Source organism: Emydura macquarii, unplaced genomic scaffold, assembly GCF_026122565.2.
Source record: "Emydura macquarii macquarii isolate MOO-44397 ecotype Brisbane River unplaced genomic scaffold, CSIRO-AGI_Emac_v2 contig_1348, whole genome shotgun sequence".
NCBI lineage: Eukaryota > Metazoa > Chordata > Testudines > Chelidae > Emydura > Emydura macquarii.
Window position 1 is genome coordinate 4649808 of NW_027131485.1, and position 17013 is coordinate 4666820.

At 42.5% G+C, this 17013-nt stretch overlaps 1 protein-coding gene across 1 annotated transcript; it reads right to left on the bottom strand.

Moving 5' to 3' along the window:
- Nucleotides 1-235: 235 nt before the first annotated feature.
- Nucleotides 236-15150, bottom strand: NPTX2 (neuronal pentraxin 2). Its single transcript, XM_067550930.1, has 5 exons — nt 14477-15150; nt 11570-11786; nt 5586-5830; nt 4028-4207; nt 236-2028 (listed from the first exon to the last, which is right to left on the bottom strand). The coding sequence occupies exons 1-5, from the start codon at nt 14936-14938 to the stop codon at nt 1801-1803; spliced, it is 1332 nt and encodes a 443-aa protein (XP_067407031.1). The 5' UTR covers nt 14939-15150; the 3' UTR covers nt 236-1800.
- Between the last annotated feature and the right edge of the window lie 1863 nt (nt 15151-17013).

The window sequence follows — 17013 nt, forward strand, 5'->3', positions numbered from 1 at the left end:
TGCCATTTAATAGTGAGTGGAGCCATCCTCGTGTGTAGGGTAGAGTACACACTTCACTCATTGTAAGACCAGGGCTATAGTTTGTATGTCATTCTGGAAATTTATAAATGGAAATGCGAGCTTTTTAGAGACAGTTCATACAAGTCTAAAAAATGAATAAAATCATAGCATTATGAAATATCAGATGGTACTTTGCAAGACTATAAAGGAAATAAAGAAAACTTATTGTACAGTGCATTTTTAATTAAAATTTAATTATAAGAATTCTCTTTTTAAGAACATAATACTACATATTAGAGGGAATATGTAATTTTATCCTACAAATGCAACTGTCACTATAGAGATTTACAATTCAAAACATATGAAAAATATGATATTTAACTTTATAAATTTCCCCTTTTAAAAATCACTTTTCTTTACATGAATAGGAGTATTAACTCTCTCTTTTTCTGGTACAGTACATATGCTATCTGCAAGCCACAAACCAAAGAGTCACCAATACCAAGAAAATACAACTCTGTCTCCAAAGTAAAGTATTGAGAAAGAAAAAGCATAATAAAATATACTTTATAAAGTCAGCTCAATGCTTACAGAAGTCATGACAATTAACAAGAATTGAAAGCCAGCACATTCATCATAGCACATAGGACCATCATAACACAGCAAGTGTCTGCAATAGAGACTTATGTTGGAAAAAAATATATTGTATGTAGTGATTTTCAGCAAGCAGAAACTGAACTTTGGCACTTGCTCATAAAAAGGCCTTCCATAGCAAAACAAAACTGAAATTCACTTAGAAACATTTTATATGTATTTAGAAAAGAAAAAACAAAACAAAAACAAAAAACAGTAGAGCAATGGAATTTGGAGAGAGAAATGCAGCACACTCATCAACCTACATGAAGTACAGTCAGTCAACCATCTCCTGTCCATAGGGGTGGGGGCGGAGGGAACACGTGTAGACTTTAGGTCAGATCCTCAAATGGCATAAACTGATGTAGCTCCACTGAAACTGATGAAGCTATGCTGATTTACATCAGTTGAGGATCTAGCCCTTTCTCTGAATTTGGAATGGAATAGCATTTGCATCATATTATAATTGCCTCCCTTAGGTCATGAGCGAGATTATCTCCCAAGATAAGGGAGATAATCTTTTATTGGACCAACTTTTATTGGTGGAAGGTACAAGCTTGTGAGCGACACAGAGGTCTTCTTCAGGACTGGGGAAGGAAGCAGAGTGTTTAAGTCATCACATATCATAAGACAAGGATCCTAACTTGTCTAAGTTGTAAAGCAATTACATTTTGTAATGCAGGGAGTGGCTATTCTGCTGCTATGTATTGAGTTAAGACATGGTAACTGTAGTAAAAGGATTACCTCATTTTTTTAAAAAGGGTGTAAAAAAGTGTTGAATACATGTGGGGGGGGGAAGATTCAATACCACGCTGTATGATTAGCCTCTTAAAAACCTTTGTGCTTTGTTTGTACCACATGTTATCAGAGGAGCAATTCTGCCACTTGAGATAGATAACGTATTTGCAGAAGATTTTCCCCCAGAAGAATTAGCAAGGGCCTGATCCAAAGTCCATTGAACCTACTGGATAGCTTTGGATCAGCCTTAAGATGACGACTGCATCTTTCATCTTCAGGATTCGTGCCAGTAACTGCCAGCTTTATTTGTACCCAAGCAGTTTACTCAGGATTTTTTTCCCAATTCATCTGGTGGGGAAATAAGTGTGTCAGACCTCACAAGAGATGGTCCTAATAAAATGGGGCACTTAGATAGAAAAAGGATTGTAGCTATAAATCTAGCAGACGCTCTTCACAGGTCTCCACAGGCCATTTAGTTGCACCGCCAAACACATCAACATTGTTATCAACCCAGGGTATGATGTTGCCAGGCATGTTGGTAGAGCAGTTAGCAATATTCGTGATGTCCTCTGCTTTTAAGACCCTGTCCCATATATTGAACTGGCTCATCTCCCCAACAAAGGCTTGAGTTGCATCAAATCTTCCTCCAACTGTGTCCTTTATGCATATAAAAAATTAGAATTAGTTGAACAGCTTATTTTATTTTTTTCTTTAACATAAAAGAAACCACCCATACGACCAGCAATAGGTGAAATGCAAATGCAAAACGCTAGTCACCAAAAAGGTTTCTAAATAGGCTTTGTTTAACTTTTTACAAAATATTGCTCTTTCTAATACTGAGAAGCTCATGTTTCGAATAGCTGGTATGCAATATCACAAAAAAGAGCGAATGCCATTTCCAGTAGCAAAGGGCCACACTGTAAATCAGAGGGGCTACTCATGCTCGCCTGTTGATGTAAGGTATACATGGACTGGCCTTAAAAAATTGAGCTGATTTAGAGATTAGTCTGTGTAAAGATTGCACAGATTTCATTGAGTTCAGTGCTCTACTATACATGTGTAAAGGGTGCTGGATTTAGCCCTTAGGCAATTATAGTAGTAAATATAACCATGCCCATGGACCAGCCATCTGCAAAGATTGAACCAGGAACTTTGGATCTAAAGGAGCATAGTTTCTATTGCCTGTGTTAAAGGACTATCACCATCAAGTTGGAGGCAGTAGCAGTCTCACTGTTTAAATGGTCCAGCCATTAGCAGGAGGCAAAGAGCTAAATTGAGTTAATACAGATTGCAGTCAAGGATAGTAAGTAGACAGAGAAAGCTTCACAGCAGAGCTCTGCCAGGGCTTTACTACTGAACTGAGCATCTACTATGCAGAGACTGGAAACCGAATTAGTACAAAATTAATTACACGTTGGCCAGTCCAGTTTTGAACCTGGGCAAGTTGGAGTAAAAAATACTGTTCACAAGAACTATTTCTGATATACAGTTAATAGTAGCTTGTCTAAGGAGTTTCATCTTGTACTTCCAATACTAAAAATTAAGTTTGTAAGTCATTCTCTTTGTACTTGCTTTTGATAACAGAGCTGAGCAATTAGTTTACAGCCAATAATTTCATTGGCTGAATCTCACTCCCTTTTCAGTTCAGAAGTCAATCACAAAATCCTTCAGTTTATTCTTTATTTAAATATTATTTGCAAGTGTCACAGTAAGATATCTTCCCCCACTTTACAAAAAGAATTGTACAGGCTATTGCCACTATTGGAATAGCACAATTTGCACTGTGTTGGTTAGTTACATAAGTCACTGCAGCTAATGATTGGAGGACTTATGTAACTAGTCAACAAAGCATGAATGGAGAGGTCTGAGCATTACAGAGACAAGTGGCCTAAGCTGCCCCTTTAAAAAAGGCTTAGCATGTGCTTCAGCCTCCAATGGCTTCACCTCCGGGGCAAGGCAGGAAATGACCTTGGACACAGCCACAAGCATCTCCATTATGCAACCTTGGGGTTTAGTGCTCCATTCACATGATAGTTGGACCCCTCTATTCATTCATAAAGCAACAGTGTCAGTCTTCTGGCTATGAAGAGGGTGGGGGTGGGAGAACTAAGGGACTCCCTGCAGTTTCTCTGTCCCCCTACAGAGGGACAGGCACATTTTGGTCCACAGATTAGAGGCCCAGCAGCTACCATTATAGCTTGCAGGCAGTTGCCCATCACTGTGTTCAGATGCACTTGTAACTGGTCCAATTCAGTCCCTTTCCATAAAGTATTTAGCAAGCATATACCTATCAGCAATCAGTTTCAAAGGATTCATATTCAAGGCATTAGTCAGATCGCTGGCAAAAGTAACAGAGCCAATGCTTCATATTTTAGCATTAAGTTAAGACTTACAACAGGAAATATTCATTATATACCAAGAGAAATACAGCATGGTAACAGGTACTGATTCCACCAAATGTCTGTTGCTTAGTCATGAATGTCAGATGCGACACATGGAGAAAGGGGAATGGTATTTTATAACTGGACAACAACAGTCCTCTGAATTCCAAATTCATTTCATGTTCGTGAACGGTAGGAGTTCTTTCATTTCTGCTTTTAGAGAAAAGAGATTTATTGATTTTTATCATAGGAAAGAATTCCTCTTAAAAACTCACCTGTTCCTGACCCAAAATTAGGATACCTCCGGGCTTAATTGGGTGCCAAGGGGCTAAGTTTTCCCCAGTGCCAAGTTTCTCTCCATCCTGAAAAGCCTCCCACATTCCGTCTCTAGTTGTCCACGTCACACAGATATGATGCCATTTTCCATCGCTAATAAACAGAGGGAGCTGGGCAACCTACATATAGATAACAGCAATGAATGCCAGAGGCCTGAGTTTGGCAGTACAGCCTATGGTCATTATTCAAGGACCAAGCTTCATTACTATTCTAGGGTCTCCATAGGCTTTGTCTGATACAGGACGGACATTCATTCCCACCAAAAATTTAACGCAAGTCATTCTACATTATTCTAGGTTTACAGCTACATTGCCAATGGCTAAAAAGAGAATCTCAATAACAGGAGGGGCAAAGGTAAGCTCAATGCACTGGAAATTCAGAGTGTAAGACATGTTTTCTGTTCCAGCTGTGGCTAAATACCACAGGTTTGAGAATCTAGGCTACCACCAGTCTATCTGATGCTGCATATTAGTCCATAGCATTTCTTTGTTGTGGTTTAAATCGCTTAATGCTTAGCCCTAACCTTCCATTCAGGTTTTGTGCTAAGTTTATCTCTCTTCAATCCTGAAGCTTGCCTGTTTCATTTGTAGAAAACACTGCTGCACTCTATTTGCAGAGAAAAATATTTTGAGCCCTTTTTACTCTCACTGAAGTCTATGGAGACTTACTATGGGCTTCAAAGAGCACAGGATTAGGCCCCTTTATGGACATGATCCAAAGCCCACTGAAGTCAGACAGTGTAGGCTAACAAGCCTTCAAATGGGAACAACATTTTACTATTAGAGATAAGCAAGTTCTAACCTTATCCACACACATCCCTCCCCACCCCCACATACATACACCCACACACCCCCCAAAAAATATTAACAGACCTTCAGTAGGTGTTCAACATTTTATAGGAGAGGCACCTGCTAATTAACCTTCTTATAATTAAAGAAACAGTTGGAAAAGTTTGACATAAGTTGAAGACTTACTAGTTAAGAGATTTTTTTTTTTTTTTTTTTTTTTTTTTAAAGATTCTGACATATGCCTTATTCTCTTTGCTCTCAGATTAATTTTATGCCAGGTTCAATCTGATATATTAAATTCCTATTAATTTTAAAAGAACATCATGGTTTGACTGTGATCTCATTTATACAGACTCTACACTGGTTTAACTTCAAAGACGTTACTTCTGATTTACATGGGTGTGAATGAAAGGAGACTCAGACCCAGTACATCTGAATGTTTGTAATTTTAATGTACAAGCATAGGTTAATGAATATCCAGGTATATACACCACATTACCTATTCTCATGAACAAAAGCATCACCTAATTTTATTCAAAGCCATTCTATGAAAGTGTGCACAATTTTATTTTAAACTTTAGTGCCCTGATCTTGCTGCCATCAAAGTCAATAAAAAAATTATCAGAGATTTTCATAGTACAGAATCAGGCCTTTAAATATCTTTTTAACTTGGCTGTGTATTCTAGACAGAAAAGTAGTTAGTTCTCACCTTGTCATTGATTAGCAATTCGATTGGATTATTCCCCCACTCTATCAGCACAATTTCATTCGCCTGCCCAGGGACAGCATAGGAGAAAGGTGTTCCAATTCCAGGAGAAGCACTTGACCTCAGCCACAAGCACACAGTGAAGGCATACAGCTCTGGCAGAGTCTTCTTGATCTTCCCATACAAATAATTTGTGCGCAGAGGGAGGGACACCTTGAATTCATCAGGTGATTTAAATGCACTGCTACCTATGGTTATAGCAAGAGAAAACACTTAAATAGCAGTTTTATCTAAATAAATTGAGACATTATCATTTTCTAATCTTGGCTGATTTAAGGAATTACACCCAAACTATGTTCAAAGTACATTAATTAAAGTTGCACAGACAATCTGAATTTGGCCCCCATAGACATCTGTGCTATGATACAGTCTTTGATCATCACATACTATTTTTCCATAGAACTCCTGCCTCAGTCAATGCACAGAATGGACAGCGCACAGTTAATAAGCAGCTATTCAATATTTTGTTTTCTCCTTGTTGCCCATTGTCTGGCCTAGGCCTGATTTACTCCCCACTATTTAAAGGCAGCTCTAGAGACTAAATTATTTTTCCCATGACCATTTTTACGGAGCTCATCTCAATAGTATCCAAGTGCTTCACAAATATTAATTTATCTTCACAAACCCCCTGCAAGATGAGGGGGTATCATCCCCAATTTAGAGATGGGGACCAAAAAGCACAGAGAATAAGGTGAAGAGTATTCAGTAGGTTTGGTGGCCAATCTGAAATGACTAGAACCAGATTTCTACTTAGTAGGCTTAATTGCAAACTGAAATTTCCATTCCATGGGAAATTTTTTGAAGACTGATTCTGAACTGAAATGAAAAAGAAGTTTGAATGAATGAAAAAGGCTTACTGCAGAACAAAACAAAAAACCACAAAAATTGGTACATTCAAAACATTTCTCTGTGGATAATGTTGATTTATTTCAACTTTTGTTATTTTTAATTTTAAATTTATATATTATACAGAATATAATGTAGATTATCTATTAATGTAATATAAGAATCAAAACAAAAATTGATTTTCCAGTTGAAAATTTCATCAGAACCACCACATTACTACAATACATTTTGATTTTGACTAAATGGCATTTTCCAGTGGAAAATTGTGTCAAGAGGTTTGTGATGAGCTCTAATATTTAGCATTATGTAGCATTTTATATATTCAAAACACTACTCCTACTGTCTTCAGCTATAGCTGTGAGCACTCAGCAATTCTGCTAATTAGACCCCAAGGTCCAGTGGGGCACCCAGAAAAATGAGGAAAACCATTTATAAGCTCCTGTGAAAAGGTTGGTTTAAGTGACTTGCCCAGCATCACTCAGGAAGCAGGGATAGAATTCAGTTCTCCAGGGCAATCTACAATTGCCTTATCCATGAGACCGTCCTTACTCTTCCTGCAGTTCTCTGCCTTGTTTACTCACACCTCCATGTTCTGCAACAAGTAAAGCAGGGGTCCTATGGACAACAGCCTCCTTCACTACATAACTCTGATTCATCCCCAGAGAAGATCTAGTCTGTGCACTGTACAAGGCAGGGACTATTTTTTTCCACATGTTATGTGACTTGAGCATGTAATTAAAGACCGTATCCTAGCACATTATGCACAAGGGGACCAAATTAGGGTTGCCTGTGCAACCTTAATTCCAGCATTTCCTAACTTTTGTGTGCTTGTCTTTGCAGCCTCAATAATGTTTTTAACAAGGGTTTTTTTTTTTTGTGTGTGTAATTTCCTAGGTTATTAAAAAAAGAAAATTGGAAAAAATAACCAGAAATTCCACTACCTGGCATCATAATCAGCAGGGAACTTTTAAATCCACCACACAGACCTCTGCCACTTGTGCTAGCAAAGTAACTGATAGTGGATGATACCTACTATGGCTATGTGGACCAACACTGGAGAGCTTTGAGACACACTCATCTGTGAAATGCACTGGCAAATGTTTGCTGCCGGCAGGGGAATGAAGAGACTCAGGAATCTTGGTCAGGTTCCATCCCAGGCTCTGGAGGCAGGTGGTGCTCCAGTTAGCACAGACTCTTCTACACATTTCCCCCACAAGCTTGACCCTTTTTTCCCCATCCTACTTTGGTCTCTTCCCCACCTGTGGCTCATTGTCCCTGGCCCATTCTTCTTGCCTACCATTCCCAGTCTCCTTGTTCAGTCAGTCTCAGTCACAGCCCACACATACACTCCCAATCTCTTCCACTCCCCACACTTAGTCCTAGTTGATTTGGCCAGCCAGTACCAGTTCCCTCCTCCCAGCTCCTCTTCTGATCTGTCTATCCCCTCCACTGTCTTCTAGGCCCAGTCTCCCTCTCCAGGTTCCTCATCCAATCTCTGTCTTCCCCCTACCCATAATCCTCCCCAGTTTCTTGTCCCAGTCTCTTGAACCAGCCAATCCCAGTTCTCTCACAAACACCCCACCTCCTTCTCACATCTGTTTCCCTTCCTCTGCCCCCGTTCCTTCCCCAACACTGGTTCTCAGCTCCAGTCTCCTTGTCCAGCCACACTCAGTCTGCCCCTAGTTCCAGTCTCAGTGTTCCCCCAACCAACTGGTTCGGGTTCTCCCTTTTCACCCCATTTTTCTCACTGTCTCCTAGTCCCACCCTCTTTGCCCAGCTGGTCCTAGTCTCCATTCCTTCCCCCGCCCCTCCACACACACACAGCTCCCACTCTCTTTGCCCAACCAGTCCTAGTTTCTCTCCCCTCCCTCCAGACCCAGTCTCAGACTCCTTGCCCCAGTCTAAATCCTCTCTTCCCCCAGTCTGGCTTTTGTCCCCTCTGCATTCAGATCACCTGGCTGCCTCCTCCACATTCCCCTTGTTGGCACCCAGGCAAAAGTGAGGAAGTCACAGAGCACAGGAGAGACAGGCTCTCTGCTCTCAGTTCCAGTGCCTGGCCCCAAGTAGCTGGGAGCAGCCATTACAGGGAAAGCCTGGCTTTATCCCTCTAGCTGTGGGCTGAGGGAGTATCTCGGAGGATACTGCATGCACAGTCTGGTCAGTGGTCCTCCAAGACTCAAGCATGCTCAGTGAGGATGCAAACTTCAAAAATGTAACTGCTACAAATCAAAGAATTCTCCACTAAACATGTGTAAACTGATTTTTCAAAGATTTATAACTTGGCCAGATTTGGGCAGATTTTCACAGGGATGTCAAAAGGCACATCCTTGACTTGAAGGCCATTCCCCTGACAAATTTCAAGCCCTTTCGCCAAAGCATGGGGCACTAAAGCTAGAATTTAACATGTCCAAAACAATGCATTTTCTCCTACCCTCAATCTTAGAAATGGTTGCATTTTTTTGTTGTTTTTGAAAACTTTAGCCAAAACCATTCAGCTTGACATGGAAAGTTTCACCCCCGAATGGTTGGTTGGCAAAGCAAAAAGCGACTAAAAACAGGATCTTCACCTGATTCTCCCCAGGGTACCTTTAATATAGGTGGTGCTACCAACTCTGTCTATAAGAAGTAACCAAAAGAAAACAGACATGACAGTTGTAATGGTAGGTGCTAGGTTACATACACATGGTAAGAAACAGTCCCTGCCCCAGAGAGCATGCAGTCTAACTAGACAAGACAGGCAAAGGAAGATTGTTATCCCATTTTACAGATGAACATGTGGGCAGAGATAGGCCCTTGGTGAAGGAAACACAGCAAGTCTGCAGCAGAACCAGGAACTAAATGCAGATCTCTTGAGGTCCAAGCCAGTGTGTTAATCACAGGAACACCCTTCCTCTCAGTCCTGCCTTTTAATGGCTCTCCCACACAAATTGTTCTAAATATAAAGCAATTAGCATATAAGATTGAGGAGAGACTTTAGGAATCCTGAAGGTTGTACAACTTGGGGCTTGTCTACCTGGTGGGGCAATGAGCACCATGGCATGTGATTTCTAAAGCGTGCTAACATGTTTCTCATTAATTGATCCATATTAGACCCTACTGGTGTGAAGTAAAATGTTTCCTAGTGCATTTTAACATAGCACTATGTTAACATGCAGCAGGGAACCTTGAGTGTGCACCAACAGGGTCTATGCAGACCAAATAATGAGCAACACGTCAGTGTGCTTTAGAAATCATACACTGCGGTGCTCATTACCACACCAGGTAGACAAGCCCTTGGAGTCCACAATCATCTGTAACACCTCCATATAAAAATCAAGAGCCAGTTGTAGAACTCTTGCACAGTCCCCTAGCATACTTTACAAAAGATTGTCTTTTGCCAGTGAGAAAGTCACAGGACAAATGCAAGGTCCACTGAGAGATTATGGCACTATGCATGGCTAACAGCCTATTGCTCATAAATAGACTACAAATGGATCAGCATTTGAAATAAATAATACTTGGCACTTGTATTCCTCTGTTCATTAGAGGATCCCAAAGGGCTTCACAAACATTAATGGACTGAATTTCTCAACAGCTCCAAGAATTAAGCATTGCAAGTATTATCCTCCACTTTAAAGGAGAAGAAAAATGAAGCACAGGAAAGACTAAGTGAGTTCCATAAAAATCAGAGAGAAGCAATAGCACTGCCAGGATAAGAACTCATGTTTCCCAATTCCTGGCCCCAAACACTTCAACTCCTTAGAAATCTTTGCCAGATCAGCTTTTTTGAAAGTTCCCAGCTATGTTTAGTCCCCTGAAGAGTTATAAGCACTGGATAGTGGATCCTTTTTGACTCCTCTTTCTGAGGACCAATGTCCTACAAGGACACACTATTTCAGACCCAATATTACAAGTGTCAGTGAGTTTGCAACTCAAGGCATAGTCTTCATTAAAAAAGTTCTAGCAAAACTTGTTAATTTGGAAGGGTTCATTGCTCCAAGCTTAGTGCATCTCACCAAACATTTTCACTGCTGCGCAGACTTTAGCTTTGATATTGGGAAAATGTTAAGTGACCAACAGTTAGACATCTCTTTTTGCACACCGTTTTTAAAGGAAAAGAATACGCCCAGTACTAAACAAGTGAATCCATTAGTCTGTTTAAAATTCAGAAGATGTGTACGTTTGCACTGCTTTGAAAGTATACCCACTACAACTGGTTTTTAAAGCAGATAGTCCATTCATCCTGGCAAGTCATTGTCCAAACCTGCTATTTTTACTAACATTATTTAAGGATAATCTAACACTATGCAATTCTCTCCGTAGGCATATTGTCCTTACAGTCAATTTCATTTTGTAGTTCATGGCCATATACATTTGTAAGTTAAATAAATTGACTCTACTCATGCATGCAGTTTCTCAGTAATAATTAATCTAAGTATCTGATTAAATGATTAGGATTAAGAGTGTCCCCCAGTGGCACCATGTGTAATCCATGGTAAAACCCTAAGTCTGCACATTTGGGATAGGACACATGCTTCAAGGTCTGTTGAATCTCAGAGATAATATTAGTCACTAATGAAAACCAAAAGGTTGTGTCAATGGTGTATTCAACAAAGAAGAAGTGGAACGGGTCTAGTTGCATAGTTAGTGGCTGCAGATCTAGAGGGTGAAGCTAGCTGCAGCAGCCTATGCCCATAGGCAAGTGGTGTTCACTAACTACCTGCACCAAAAATCATGTGAGCTAACAAAGTGTGTCAAAAGCACTTTTGATGAGAATTGCCTTTTCTTCCTTATCCATTTACGTGGCAGCCCCCATATCTAAAGGTATCTTAGCATCCAACAAACTAAGGGATTTGTCCTCAAAACCCATATTATTTTCTCCAGTGTAGAGATGGGAAACCCTACGGACAAAGTGACTTGTCAAACAATAAATCTGTGACAGAGGCAGGAACTGAACCCCTATCTCCAGAGGGATAGTACAGTCCCTCAGCACAAGAACATGCTCTTTATCTTAAGAGGTGCAATTCTAATAGTGCAGCAGAAGACAGGGAAAGCTAAACAGCAACATGAGGGAAAGGTTTTAAATTTTCTTTCCAAATTACCTTTTTCTAATTCAGAAACTCTCTCTAGCAGTGCACTCAGGGCTGTCTCTGTCCTTTGCCGATGGGCTGAAGTTTCATTATGAAGCAGGGATTTCTCATCCTCAAGTTCAGCCACTTTGCTTAAAAGCTGGTGCTCCAGCTCTCCAAGCCTCCTTTGAAGCATCTCTCGAAGCTCATTAGGCAGGGCTGCATATGACACATTGGCTCGGAGTTGGTGCTTCAAAAAAAAGAGAAAAATATTTTATGCCACTTCTGAAAAAGCAAAAGTTGTGAAATGTGGGTCTATTCATGACCAAGGAAAACGAAAACAGTTCTCAAACCCAGAACACTAAGCCCTCCTGAAAGTGTAACAAATGCTAAAAAGCAACGTCATGTTCAAAGCTCTCAGACTAACAAAAGAAATAGATATTGGTATTGAAGAAATGAATCTGTTTTATTGCTTCACTTATTTCATGCTTCCCTTGTTTCATATCACTGAGTTTGTACGTTTAAGAAAGATAGTTCAATAAAATAAATGCAAGAAACCAAGATTGATGTATCTTAATTACATAGCTACATGTTGTACATTTTCAAACAAACAATTCTATTTAATTATAGTTCAACTAATTAAAAAATGATATTAACCGGGTTAGTTAAACAACTCTAAATTAAACCAAGAAAATGTTAATCTACTTTTAAAGTAAAGTAACCAAAATACACTATTTACCAAATTAATAAATCATAGACATTTTGGATATTTTAAAACAACAAGAGTTCAGATATTTCATCAAATCAACTCTGAAAACGATCCATTGTGAAAATTATTTGTTTAAACTGTCAAAGTGGGATAGTTTTTATCCCAAATAACACCGATTTACTTAAATTACAGCTAAATACTGAGAGTTTTATCTTCTGTGGGTGTTTTATTGTAGGAACTTTCCTTTTCCCCAAAAAATATAATGCTATCATGAGATGCTTTAATAATCAGCAACATAATAAGAGTCTGAATGTTACACTGAACTGGAAAAGCTTTCAAAGTTGTCCTTGAGAAGCAGACCTTTAAAAAAATTATTCATATTTTATTGAATATTCTTTTCCAATAATAACAGGAGAACAAGAGAGAGCGAACAAAAAAGCAAAGGACTGGAAAGGGAGGTTAAGGAAAGGAAGGAATAGGGCAGGGGGAAAAAGGAGACTAACATCTTAGTTTCCATCTGCTAGGAATTAACCAAAGATTTCTAAAACGTCAGACCAAATATTTTCAAATGTACCTGAGGTCCCCCTTTTCCAAAAGATGACCTGTTCTCTAGCTGCCCACTCAGCCAAGTCACTGTACCAAGCTTCTATCCCTAGATGCAGTCTGCTCTTCCAAAGCAGTACGAGTAATGGGTCTCTAAGCACTGTTCTAGAGAACCAAGTTTTCTGTGAATTGGAGAATTTCCAAGATGGTAGGCTATATCCCAAAACACAGTTCTGTGAAACATTTGTAAAGGTGGTATCCATTGCCAGGTTAACCCTCCTGCTTACTTCTAGCTACATGGATTGTGTCCTAGGACAGTCCCTTAACATGTGAGCCAGCCTGGCTCCAGAAGACCCTCATCTCCAGCAGCAGGCAAGGTCCATGCACGGTCACTTCTGTGGCAAAGTAGCCAATGGAGAAGTGCCTTGAAAAATATTAAAAGCCTCTACTATTGATCTGATTAAAACGGATTCAACAGCCATTCTTTAAGAACAGCTACTAATAGTTGAATAGATGTGAACTTTTAATAAATCATTTAAAACACTCTTGGGAATCATCACATCCATCAGAATGGGGCGGGAGAGAAAATACATAGAAAGAAAATACATAGGAGAAAATTTCCCCATGGTCTGGGGGGGGAACCCAGCCACACTTGTTGGAAAAGTTTCCATCCAAGCAAAACATTGCCCCGAGTGCCATCTCATCGTGAGCCTGCTCCAAAGCTTACTGAAGTCAAGGAGACCCTTTTCAGGGGTTTCAATGGGCTGTGGAGCAGGCCTGGTGTCTGTACAGTTATCCAGTGACTCACTTTCACTCTAGACCCACTCGCACTAAAGCATCCGATTGTCTTTAGGGCCCGCACTGCACAACTTTCTCACGGCTGCTGCTGTTTTGTTCAGCACCATGTGGCGAGGTCGTTGGACCGGCAAGGCCAGCATCCCACGGCAAACCCTCGGCAGGCACGGTCTCCGCCCCGGCAGAGATTTAGAAATATTAAAACCAGATCCTAAGCTCCTAACAGCAGGAAAATAAAACCCGCAAATCTCTTCCCGTTCATGTTAATGGCAAGGGCATATGAAGAGGGAGACGCTGCCTGTTTGCTATTAACCAGAACAACTCAGTTCTGGGTAGCCCCTCCTGCTGGCTTTTCTCTTTAGGTGAACATACACGGAATTCATTAGCGACTTCACACGCACTCAGCACAAGGGCTGACCCCGCAGATGGCTTGTCCAAAGCCATCGTTTATGTACATGCACCCACTTCTCTCCTCAAACCTCTCCCTCCTATGCCTCAAATCAACACGAGGCCCTCGCTCGCTCTCACGACTCTAGGGTAGATCTTGCGAGGAGGAGGAGGAGAATAGGTAAGCTGTAAATAAAGGCTCTTGGCGAGCCCCTGCTGCTCGATCAACCATCTGTAGCTGCTGGGAAGCGACGCCTGTTTATTTCAGCCTGTGACTGGGAGCAACTTCGTTAATTGCTCTCCTGAACGCGAGCCGTGTATTTTTAGTGGGTGACATCAGTCCCTCGAGAGCTACTCGTTAGTGCCCGGCAGCTGGAGCTGCCGTGGAGATGGCATCTCGGGTTAAAAGTGCCCCACACACACGCCGTAGGCAGCCTCCCTGTTTGCAGCACCAGGGACAGCTCCCCAGCCAGCCCGGATCGGGCTTGCCCCTGCTCCTCGCCTACCTCCAGGTTCTCCAGCCGGTCCTTCAGGCTCTGCATGGTCCGGCTCAGCTGGTCGATGACCTGAGTAGGGTCCCGGGGCAGGTCGCCCATGGTGTCTTTGCCTTTGCCCAACTCTTTCCTCCACCCTGCGGTTCCGGACTTGCCGTCGGGGCCGGGGGCGCTCTCGCAGCGGCTCAGCTTGCCCGTCAGCTCCCGGATGGTCTCCCGCTGGTTGCCCAGGGTCTCCTTCTGCTGCAGGATGGTCTCCCGCAGCTGCAGCACGGTGGCTTTCAGCTCCTCCTCGGAAGGCAGGGCGCCCCCCTGCATGGGGATGGGGGGCATCGGGCAGCCCGAGGGGGCAGCGTCCGGCGGCAGGGAGGTGCACACGAAGCGGCTTCCCGGGGGGCTCTCCTGACCCCTCGCTCCCCGCCAGCTGGCCCCGGAGGCGAGGGAGAAGAGCAGCCCAGCCAGGAGAGCCAGCATGCCGGCGGCCGGCTCACGGGGTACCAGGGCACCTGCCAATGGGGGGCAGGAGCAGCGAGGGGGCTGCAGAGCTCCCAGAGGAAACAGGGTCCGAGCCCTTACCGCTGTGGGGAAAAGGGGGGAGAGTCACCGAGGGGACCTGGTCTAGCTCAGCCCCAGCGCGGAGCTCCGCACGCTGCCGGCCCGGAGCAGCCCGCGCGGGGAGGATAAAGCACAGCCCGCGCCACCCCCAGCTCCTGCGCTCGGCGCCTCGGCTCCGGCTCGCGGGCTCTTATAGGCAGGGCGGCGGGCGCTGCTGGGTCCAGCGGGCGCTGGTTGGTTCGGGCGCGGGCTGACGCCACGCGGTCCCCAGTGCACCGAGGAGCTGGGTGGGTTGGGCGGCCAGGGAGACTTCCCATTGGCTGCTCCGTCAGGACTGAGAGAAGCCTGAGCACGTGCAGCCTGGCCCCAGGCGAGTCAGGGGAGACCCCTTCCTCTCCTCCCCCGCCGGGCCCTGCCTGACTCATCATTAGCCCGCGGGTGAGGCTGGTGGGGACACGTAGGCGGCATCGCTGCTCTGGGGGGCACTTGCGGTGCTGATGCGGAGTACGGGACTGCAGCGGGGCCGGCGGAGCTCCAGCTGGCTCCACGCTGGAAGCTACTGCGATCGCCTGCTCGGAGAAAGCATGGGATCCAGCCTCGGGTGCTCGTCCTGTGTCTCCAGGTCACTGTCTCGCTGTGCCTCAGTTTACCTTTTGTTACCATGGGCATCCTGCTGCTTCCCTGCGAGGGTAGATTACTGAGGCCACCGTTTTCAAAAGTGACCAGTGATTTTTTTTTTGGAGCCTTTTGGATGCTCAGCCTTTGATCGGGTTTTGCAAGAGTGCTAACTGCTCATAAGCCCCGAGGAAGCCAGTGCAGGGAGTGGTGAGTGTTCAGTGCTAATGTCTGTGTTGAGATATTCCCTACAGAAAAACACGATAACTTTGATGTGACACTAGGGACTTCCCCTTTCTCCAGCAAATTCGGGTTTCGTGTTGACTGGTGAATTGTTCAGTGCAGTGCATTTCCAGGCAGAACTGAATTCAAACATGCAACTATTTGCATTTCAGTATGTGTCTGCAGCAGCTATCCACTCCCCGTTGTCGGTTCAGGAATACCCATCCCCCACTGCCTGGGGAAGTGTTCCCCAAGTGTCTCTTCTCCAAAGTGGAAGCCTTAGAACCCAATCCTGAAAAGCACTTAAGCACATTTTTAAAACAATCCCATTCAGAAAAGCATTGGTTTCAATGGGACTTAAGCACATGCTTAGGTGCCCTTCCTGAATCAGGACCTTAGGGCCTGACCCAAAGCCCATTTCCAGTGACTTCAGTGGGCTTTGGATCAGACATTTCATACAGAATATTAAGACTTCTAGGACAATAATGTTATGTCTGCAGACTAGGTAAAGAGTAATTGGTTAATGTCTGCATTATACTTTGAAAATGTAAACAACCAAGGAGTATTCATTATTAAAAACATGAATATAAAAACACATGCATGTGAGGTACCATGCATCTGTAAGTGCAATGGCACAGGAAAGAGCAATGTTTGGTATTTCAATGAGTTTTAAATTGGCACCAAAACACAGGCTACCATTACAGTGCATTATATCAGATACACACTATTTGCCCCTTATTTTTAAGGAATACTGTTCAAGAGCTATTAGTCTTGTTATCTCTAATACTATGTATAATGTATATGTCATTTCTATTACAAAGCCAGCAAATAAAAGTTTATTTTGGCAAAGAATTGCATCAACATTAAATTAAATTATTATGAGATTATAAAACTGAATGCACATAAAATTGATTGGACATCCTGCTTATTATATTAATACTGTGATGTGCAAGAATGGTGCTTCATAACTATATCTAAGTGATATAGTCATGTTTAATTCTTTCATGATTTAGCAAGATCAAGTTGAATAATTTCTGAGTATCTAATGCAAAGAGAAATAGGATACAATATCCTTTAAAAATGGATTCTAAAGTTTCTAGAAAAAAATCATATTAATTGTAAATCAACCAATCAAAGAAATATCTCAAATTGAATTA

What these genes read in the sequence shown, in the direction of transcription:
- NPTX2 (XM_067550930.1), bottom strand. Translation starts at nt 14,938, where the DNA reads ATGCTGGCTCTCCTGGCTGGGCTGCTCTTCTCCCTCGCCTCCGGGGCC. An exon ending in AATTGCTAATCAATGACAAG is followed by an intron (nt 4,208 to 5,585) that starts GTGAGAACTAAC and finishes ATCTATATGTAG; the next exon opens with GTTGCCCAGCTCCCTCTGTT. An exon ending in TAATTTTGGGTCAGGAACAG is followed by an intron (nt 2,029 to 4,027) that starts GTGAGTTTTTAA and finishes ATATGCATAAAG; the next exon opens with GACACAGTTGGAGGAAGATT.